This window comes from Poecile atricapillus, chromosome 3 (assembly GCF_030490865.1).
Source record: "Poecile atricapillus isolate bPoeAtr1 chromosome 3, bPoeAtr1.hap1, whole genome shotgun sequence".
Classification (NCBI taxonomy): domain Eukaryota; kingdom Metazoa; phylum Chordata; class Aves; order Passeriformes; family Paridae; genus Poecile; species Poecile atricapillus.
Genome location: NC_081251.1, coordinates 11,547,856 through 11,558,108, shown reverse-complemented (window position 1 = coordinate 11,558,108; position 10,253 = coordinate 11,547,856). Strand labels below are relative to the sequence as shown.

General features: G+C 41.6%; 1 protein-coding gene across 1 annotated transcript; it reads left to right on the top strand.

Moving 5' to 3' along the window:
• Positions 1-2,890: 2,890 nt before the first annotated feature.
• Positions 2,891-3,406, top strand: MSGN1 (mesogenin 1). Its single transcript, XM_058836716.1, has one exon. It carries the CDS (start codon positions 2,891-2,893, stop codon positions 3,404-3,406), a length of 516 nt encoding a protein of 171 aa, XP_058692699.1.
• The last annotated feature ends 6,847 nt before the right edge of the window (positions 3,407-10,253 follow it).

Here is a 10,253-nt window from a genome sequence, read left to right as displayed (position 1 = left end):
GTGGCCTCTCCTGGACCACGGTCAGGGAGCATTTAGGACATAAACAGGTGTGTCCAAGCTAAAACAGTGTCAGGGAGTACAGTGGTCATGAAAAGGATGCACAACAGATGCAAAGCACTAGCCCCATATTAGCTATTAATACAGAAAAGCCTGCAATTTTTTCTTGCTTGTGTAACAGTTCACAAAAGCATAAACTTACAAGATCCACTGATTTTCCATGCAACCAGAGTAGTCCTCTACATACTCTCATATTCTACCTTGGCTGCTCTAAACATTTACTCATAAGACATAAGAAAAGATATAGTTATTGCTATAATTTGCATTCCTCTTCCCTGCCTAATCCCATCTGAATCCCAATATATAAGAACAGAGATTGAATCAGAATGTGTTTATCTCGCATCCACAGCAAAAAATCTGTACAACATCTTGGACATGCACAAAATCATTTCACCCCATGGTGTCTGAGCAACACTTTCTATGTTTTACCCATAGATTAACTGGTGAGATACATTATTTATAGTCAGGAAACAAGTGACTTGTTGAAGTTTTTGGTTCTAAATTTGACTGCATTAAATTATTATTTGGTTCCAAAATGAAAACTGTTGTACAGAACAAGCTATATATGTGCTCACTATGTGTATTTTTAATATATTTATATATTGCTTATGTATATATTATGTACATGTATATAGACATGTCTATATATATGTATACACATACATATTTTGGGAAGCTTCTTTTCCTTTTCACACTGTAACAAAATGCCTCCTCTTCCACCTCCCCCTGCTTACATTTTTGTATTTGTAGTCTTTTAATTGTTGTGTTAACAGAAAAAAGAAAAAAAAAAAAAAGAAAGACATTAAATAAGAGCAGGGGCCCTGTCAAATGGAAAAGACACTATAAACACAAATACAGGGAGGAAAAAGTAAAAAGAGTGGGACAGAACCAGTTCCTTATTTATGCAAAATTAGATCTTGCGTCTATCTTGTGACATTGTGACCATTGTCCTGGTACTCAATGAAACCATTCAGATCACTGAAGTTACAGAAAATACCTGCCATCTTGTCTTAATTTTAGCTTTTTAGCACTTTTAGCATCTCTGCTTCTTAGGATTGTTTAATCTCATTTTCCTTAAAGAAGGACCAGAAAAGAGCTCAGAATATGATGAGGTAACCATGAAACACAAAGCAATCCTGTCTGTAGGAGCTGTGCCCTGAGTTCTTGTGTGTGGTAGATGTCATGATAGTCAAAGTTCCTCAGCCCTGGTTGAACTGCAAAAATCCTTAATTTTTTGATACTTATTATCTCAGCATAAAACCAGTAAGTGTCCCATAAGATGCCTCCTAACATTTTTATACCCAACTCATAGAAACTCACAAAAGCCTTCCCACTGACTGCTGAGTATTGGATTGTTTTTTGTTTTTCTGTGTGGTTGTAGTGAGGATTTTGTAGAAAGAAGTGGCATAATCCAGAAAACCTCAGCATGTTTTGGCTGTGTGCCATTCTGAGGCATTCCCTCCCTTCCTTTGGAGTGGATTATGGAGCATACAGAGATCATTACACAAAAGGAAAGTCTAAAATAAATCCTACTTTTATTTTTTCCTCCGGGTTGACACTCTTTCTTCCCTTCTTTTCATTATATATTACATTTTGCTTCCATTATGTGCCAACACAAAGTCATGGCTGGCAGCCAAGCTGCTTAACAGCTGCAGAACTCAGGAGTTTTGGATAGTTTTCCTGGCTCTCCTAATGCTTTGCTGTGTGATTTGGGGAAAGTTCCTCCTTGCCTCTACTTATCCATTTCTCCAGAGTAATAGAGAACATTAATCATCACTGTAAGCTGTACTGAAGCCTAGAGATGAAAAGTGCTTGTTATTAATGATATTAATTTATAAATTATGGACTGTGTAACACATAACCATTGTTGCATCAAACTGGGGCTGGAAAAGGGCTTTTTTGCCAAAAAGGAAGAATAAATTTGTAGAGGCAGAAAATTTTACAGAAGTAGCTTCTAGTTTTCTCTAACCCATTTATAACCTGTATATTACTTGGAATTAAATTTCCATGGAAAACATTTGTCCGGACTCAAGTTTTTTTGCTTCCTAGACCTTTCTTTTCAATTACATTTTCCTATTTTTTTTTTAATGGGACTTTGACCTTATTTACAATTACAGATTTACTTTTTAATTTCCCAGTCATGTATTAAAATAGCACATAAAGCCACAAACTGCAGGGGAATGCATTGCAGTTCTTTCCTCCTTTCTCATATTGAAAACCGTAGTGATTGGTTTCTCACGAGTGGAGAAATCCACAGAGAGCCATAACACACACAGATCCAGACAAGCCATCTCTGACTTGCACAATTAACATGCAGATAAGAGACTGCCCTAGCAGCAGTCAGCACGGCTCTCATCTTCACTGCTGTAATGCCATCACCTTCAGCTACCCTGAAATCAGGGCTCAATGGCTTAAGTTTAGGGTTTGTGTTAGCCACGAATAAAGTCAAGATCTGTCAATGGTTTTGTAAAGTGGTTAATTTTCTTTTTCCTCTCTCACCACTTTTCCCCTCAGTGCAACGCTCAATGTAGATGCGCAGCCTTAATCGGTTTAGTTGCAAGAAGATAATCTTTTTTTCTCCCCTTCTTGCTGTAGCCTGTTAGCTTAAAGGCTTTTTAGCTGAAGGTTGATAATTATCACTGAGAAGAAACTAGCACATCAGGAGTTCATTTTCTATCTTAGCACTTCTGGCGCTCCTTTGAACTCCTCGCACCAAGCCCGTGTTCCCACTCTGTCACTTTCCTCCCTCCATCATAAAAAGCTCTCGGCAGCCGGCGGCTCCAGCCTTTGCTGGTGGGCAGAGGGCATCGCTTCTCCCGAGCGCTCCTCCAGCATGGACAAACTGCAGGAGACATTGATAAACATGGAAGATGCTCTGGGTTCGGAGCACTCCGCCTGCTTGTCATCCTGGGACTGGAAGAGCTCCGCTGGGCCCTTTGAGCTGCACCCCATCTCGCCCCCGCACAGCTTGTCCCCGACGCCCTCCTTCGAGTCCTGCTCCTCGTCGCCCTGCCCGGCGGCGGCCGAGACCCCGTTCGGCAGCGGCGGCAGCGGCCTGGCGGCCTACGGCCTGCTGGAGTTCCCCGCCGCCTACCTGCCCAGCCCCGGGCAGGCCCGGCTGCCCAAGGGCACCAAGGTGCGGATGTCGGCCCAGCGCAGGAGGAAGGCCAGCGAGAGGGAGAAGCTGCGGATGAGGACCTTGGCCGACGCGCTCCACACACTGCGCAATTACCTGCCCCCCATCTACAGCCAGCGGGGCCAGCCCCTCACCAAAATACAGACCCTGAAGTACACCATCAAGTACATCAGCGAACTGACCGAGCTCCTCAACAGCGTCAAGCGGGTGTAGAGCCCCCGGCAGCGCCTGCCCCGGCACGCTCAGGGCCTTTACAAACCCAAACCCGGCAAAATTCCTTCCTCGTCTGAGCGGTGGGGCCTGCTGTGAGAGGAGGGAGCCGCCGCTGGACCTGCGACACGCTGCTGGAAGGTGATGTAGGAGTACCCGAAAACCTGAGCTGCAGGCTCCTGAGACACAAGTCTTGCTCTTTGCCTTTCTTCATTTTTTTGTTTTAATAAGTTTTTGAGAAATATTAAACGTAGTCTGATACAAAAGTAAAAAAAAAAAAAGCCAGCTCATCTTCCTAGGATTTACATATCACTGTTCCAACTGAGCTTGTTTTATAAGGACAATAGTAAATCCATGGGTGTTAAACTGAATTTAAAAAAAAAATGACAACAGCTTTATAAGAATACCAAGTGTAGGCACTTTAATCACAGGATGAGGAAGAACATGTATTTAGTTCAAGTATTGTCTATTTATCTATGTTTCCACTGTACCTAAAAATCAAGAAACTAAGTAATAGTGAGAACATCTTTGCATGTAAACAAATAAATGTGTCATAGTCTGTATCCTGTATTATAAATCTGATTGATAGATAAGTAAAATCTAATGAAGACTGCTAAATATTGAAAATTAAATATAAGCAAACTGACATTTTGTATAGATAAATTGCTGTTAAGTCCTCTCTTCTTTATTAATATATACAGACGTATATAATTTTTCTATATTTAATGTGTAAAAACCTCCTTCAATGCCGATAAATGATGGAAGACATTTTTGCATCTAATTTCTTAAACAAATAAGATTAGATTAAGATATCCTGCTCTCTGACATGAAATAAATTGATTCAGGTTTCACAAAGATGTCAAGTTCTATTCTCAATGTGTACTGAAAACTAGGAGGGCTCTGGTAATCATGTCATTTTATTAAAAGCTGTCAGCAGCTCTTTCCTACAGCCAGGCACAGTCCTGTAACAAATGCACACAGAAGATTTTTTTTTAAAAAAGAAACAACTGGGTACATAGCTTTAATTTTTAATTACTTTGACTTTCAGCTGACGGGCACCACACCTCCAAAAGTACATACTACTTTGTAAATCTCATTGCCTGACTGATTCATAAGACTTGGCCTATGAAACAAGCCAGAGAGGAGCAGACACCACTTGTGGGGAGCTAATTAAGTCACATCAGCTTTTTGTGCTGAGGGAGATGTAAGGCATAGAGAGCACAGCAGCTGGAAGGTAACAAGTTTTTCTCCCCACAGATCAGCTAGTCTGTGGGGCCTGAGGGTTTAGGGTTGTGGATAGATCCTGTAGCAGAGAACCACAAAGCAGAAGTTAATTCTCTTTTTTTTTTTTTTTTTTCTTTCCCTCTCTGTGTTCATTTGGAAGGAATTACAATTATCTTTGTACATTTTTTTCTTCCAAGGATCAGCCTAAGCTGATTCAGTGCTCTTCTCACATGGTATATTGGGTCAATCAGAATGAAATCCAGCTCTACCGCAAAAAAGCAACTACCCTCAAATTTATGCAGGTACTATTGTCACTCAGATGTAACCACATTTAAGCATATCCTATGTGCTTCTGTTTGTAACTAACCCATGTTAAATTTGTTACAGTCGTTAGTGTTTCAGCAAGAATGTAAGTAAAATAATTTTTTAAGCCATATAAAATTGTCAAATTAGAGATGTGAGGTGGCAACACTGATGGCAGGAGAGCACTCCTCAGTACAAATCTGTGCAGCTGATCCAGATTTGAGCAGATTTGCCACATAGAGGAGTTCAATCTGGATCTATTTTGCAAATGATTGAAACTGCACAATATCCATGTGAACAGAACCATAAGTGAAAGCCTGATCCACATTCTTTCTCAAAGACCAAAAAGTCTATTTAAGGGAAGACTTTTAACTTCATCCTTTAAATGTTCCACACCTGAAACTGCAGGTAGAGACTATGCTCTCCAGCTGTGGCAGCCTGTAAGGTCATGGTTAAAGCAGAGAAACAAGGAGTTAAAAGGATCTGCTTTCATTGTAATTTTATTTATGACCTTGGCTGGTCATCCAGCATTGCTGCCTCAGTTTACCCATCTGCAAACAGGGACTGATAACTAATGGCCTCAGAAAGCTGCTGCTCACAAAGCTGAGTGTCCCAGGAGGAGGTATTCTGCACCGTGGAGAAGTGGCTCAGTCAGCAGTCCCCACCACTCCAGTGAAACGGGGAGGTAAAGGCTCTGAACTAGCTGTGCTGTAGCTTTTTACATCTCCAGGGAGTTCCTCTGTCTCCTTGCAAGGCCAAGGTGGAGCAACAGCTCTAGGTAAGCCATGAGGCAAGGCTGTGAGTCTCAGAAGAACATGGTACTGCTTTTGTGTCAGTGAACCAGACCTTGGCTGTGTGTAGTCCCTGGCCTGAGCGTTCCAGGGGCCACTGCTCCAGGCTCCAGCAGGACAGGGCTGCACCGAAGCTGACCTTGGGGAAATCACTCCCTGTGCCACAGCAGGGCCAAAGCCCACAGCCACAGTGGAGACAGTTTATTAGAATAGGTTGTACTCATGCACCATTTAATTTGTATGATCCCCTTTCAGGGGATCTCTCCTTTTATCAGGGGTGAGGGGTAGTGGGATGGGAGCAACTTAGGTATGGGAATAGGAGGAAGTAGGTTTAGTACCTGCCCATGACTAAGGTTTCCCAGGATTTGTCAGGTTTGTTCCTCCCCTCCAGAAATAAATGAATTCCTGCTCTACCTAACATAAAACATCTTTATAAGCCCCACCTTTTGGAATTCTTCCCCTTGGCACATGTTTCACTGATCCAGAGAAAATAATCTGAAGTATTGTATTTACAGTACAAGATGGTACAAGGCCTACTGCTATTGAATGTTGGATTTTATTATTCTCAATATAATTGAATACAGTTAAGGTTCCTCTTCTTTTTCCTTTAGGCCCAGGAGTTTAAGATACCCAGGTGACATGAAAGAGATCAAGTTCCCTACTTACAGTTAAGAGATCTAACTTTCAGGACTTTAAGGTCCATAAAGCTGTATTTGATTCTAACAGCAACACCACAATAATCTGTAGAAAAGAGAAAAATTTGAACCTCAGTCTGAAAAAGTTGCACAAATTACAGAAGTAGAGAACATATCTCACATATGAGTACCTTCCCTCAACACAGTATGTTAAAAATATACATGGAAATAAATCTAAAGTAGCTGAAAGGCCATAGCTGAAAAATTAAATACTCTGTCTGATAGTTGCTCACCATGCTGAAAAGATACAGGAGAGGGAACTGGGGTTAGTCCTACACAAATTAACTCTTCTGTTCCCAAGGGCTCACCCTTTTGCAGGTTAGGATGTCATTAAAATTCCTTACTAACTTGGAGAGCAGAACATGGATCCTAAAGAAGAAACCATCACCACTAAAATGCAGTTTTCTACTGTGTTCAATCTTCTCAGGTACATGAAATCATACTTCTTAAGTGATACCAGCCATAAAAATGAAAGGACAGCAGAACAGTCCTCAAATGCTAAAGAGAAAAAGGATAAAGTACATTATAAGATCTTCTATAGAAATTAATTAATTGAAATTGATTTTAGAACCCCAGGAGAAGCCTTGAGATACAAAAGGCCTAGAAATTTGGTTGAACTATCAGTTCTTCACTCTCAGTTTACTAATGAGGTGATTACCATCAGTTGCTGCACATAAGTACATTTTTTTCTTTTAAATAAGAATTTCCAGGCTTTAAAATACACACTTTTCACTGAGTCAGAGACAAACAGCCCAGAAGCAGGCTGAGAGCAAGGGAAATGAGCAAGTGGCACCAAATCAGGTGAGACAACTAGACCCCACCAGCGGTTTCCTGAGCTGTTCTTTGTGCTCAGAGTTGGGTCCTTGCCTCCTCTCTGGGTGAATTACTGAGGGGGGACCAGAGTGCTAAAAGTTTCAGAAGCCAGGGAAAAGAGGGATTGCAGCCCCACATCCATCCTAACTCGTTTATTAGGGAAGAAAAAGGCAGGGCAGAGCAGAGTTACCAGGCAGTTGGTGCTGCTGGAGGGAGCAGTTGCTGGTACCAACAGTGTGAGAATAGACTCTGGGTTTCACTTTCTACCTTGGGGACCAAAGGCTGTTCTGAGCTGGAGCGATATGATACTGCTCTATTTAGCAAGAGGCACAGCAATGCAAAGGAAGAGGCCTTGCAGGCAGGGCATTAGCCCAGGATTCAGGAGGCTTGCACAGCCTCACTTGGCAGGCAGGCTTTCCACATGAATCCAGGAGCAACTTCTCTGCCTACTCTGTAATACAAAGGATGCAGCAGAGCTGTCTGCCAGCAGCAGCAATACCAAGATGTAGACCTTGAGGAGAGCAAGGAGGTCAAATCACCTCTTGAGGACAAGAATATTTCCCAGTGGTTAAAGGCTCACACATGGAAGAAGCTCCCAGGGCAAGCCCCAGCTCTGTAATCCACAGAACTCACCCCCCACCCCCCAAAGCAGAGGGGAGCCTGGGGCTGCTCGCACACACACAGTGCTTTGAAATTCTATGCTGAGGAGCACCATGTAGGTGCCAAGAGGTTTTATGGTGACACATTTGGGCTGCACATAGGTGTGCTTGGGACAAAGAAAACCTCCTGCAAATGGGCTTCAGCCAGTTCCTTGGGAGAGCTGCTTATCTGGGAGCTGCCATATCCCCTCTGGCTAGGGAAGCCAAGAGCTATCCTTCCAGCTCTGCCTAGAAAATACTCCACAGAAACAGAGATACACCCCCAGCTTCTAAGGGTGTATCTAATCCAGTGTCTGACTGACTTTTGCTCCCCAACTTACCTGCCATGCAACCACAAATCTTCTTATTGCCTTTAACAGGCAGGAAGCCGGAAAGAGAATTCACAGATGCCAATAAAGCTGTTTCTAATGAGCTATAGAAGCTGGGTCCTGCTGAATCCCCTTCCCCAGTCAAACCCCTGACTTTTTAGTTCTGTATGTACACCAACATCAGTCCAGGCTTGCACTCTTACAGTACTTGATGTTATGATAAGGAGAAAGACTTACCTTATTTATGCTTTAAAGCATTTCTTTCCATGCACACATCCTTCCAGCATTCTAGCTAACACTATTTAGGTGTTTTTGGATTCCCAGGCACAAATAAAAACAAAAATTATATGGAAGTGGCTAAAAACTCAAACAGATTTGTGGCAGAAGCCAAGACTTGAACTTCCTTAAGCTTTCCAAATCATTAGAACATTGTCACAACATGCTTTCCTCTGGACTGAGGTGCATAGCATTTACTAAAGACTTTGGCCTTTAAAATAAAAAGCAAAGGAATATGCCAGATGTCAGTTTTCTTAGTTTTTCAGTATTAATAGTAAGTTGTTGCTACTTTAAGTCACAAAACAGTAAAGTTTTAAAATACTAGCTGTCATTGAATATAGACTATAGAAAAAATGAGATTTCTGCCTATCAGTGACCAGATATGAGGTTACTTATTAACAGTGACTTACCAACATTTATTTGAAATGGAAATAACTATCTTCAGTACATTTCTGTTATTGTTCCCATTTTCCTATAAAAACAAATCACACCAGACTTCTCTTTTCCCTTACAGTTTTGTCATTCACCTGTTGAAATTGCAGAAGACGTTAAGCATAAACAAAGAAGATTGATCTGCTTTCAACTTGTGTTAATAGGGATATAAAAATAACATTCCAAATACCAGGGGAAAAGCATGTGGTCATAAAATATCCACTTAAAAGGCAAAGAGGTGTTGATAAAACACTTGAAGATTTTTTTTTTTCTTTTAGATATATATATATATATAAAAGCAGGAAGGCAGTTCCTGAATTCTAGTATAAACAGGCACTTCTGAAGTAGAGAGAGTACTACTGTCATGTCTTTAAAAGCTTTTACTGATATTCAAATGGATTTTGTGTCTCACAGGCTGTTGGAACATCTGACAAGAAACTTTATATAAATCCTTGTCCAACCATGGAGGGAAGTGTCCTTGAATTTTCCCACATATCAGAAAGGTTAATAGAAAAGATGGTTCTTTACATAACCCATCCTTTAAAATGGCACTATATAAAGCTTTTAGAAGAGCTGAAGAGTAGAGCCACAGTGTACCTGTGCTCAGTACCTGGACATCATGTTGCTTTTCTACAGCTCTTAGAAACCCATCAACAGGTAAAGCATCTCAAAGTGTTGACTAAGCTTATGAAAATAAATGAAGGTGTCTTGGACAAGATTGTAAATATCAGATTTCCTTCATGATATCCTTGAGTCTTGGTTTGAAGAAAAAAATCCTGAAAACCCAGGAAGCCACAACCAAGACAGAGTTAACAGTTCTGAAACAGGCTGCCCAACTGCAGGTGTGGTTCTCAGAGCAGTCTCTAAATGTTACACTTTTCCCCCACAGGAATATAAGAAAGAAGGTGCCTCAGGCTCCTCCAGGCAGCCTGTGCTGTGTTGGTAGAGCAATGTGGAGGCACATGAAGAGTGTCACTCAGCTGGAGAAAACACGGCTTAACAGTCTCATTTCTGGGGGAAACAGCACCAGCTAAGACACAGGGAAGTCACCACACCTCTTAAAGCACCCATAATTGTGTTCTCTTAGATGCAAAACCCTGGCAGCTCATTAGAGGTGTCTCCTTTGATTTCTTAAGGGGTTTTGCCTGCAGACAAAGCATTACCCAGTCCTCAGACCAGTAGGTTAATGCAGGGGAAAGCACTGGGCACCAAGTCACTGACTTGTCAAATCTGCTGTTAGGCTTATGTGTTCTGCATTTTCCTGCTATTCCCATGCTGATATTCAATATCACAGCTCCATGGCTTTAGTCTTCACCTACAACAGGAGTAGCAAAATAAATCCTTCAACA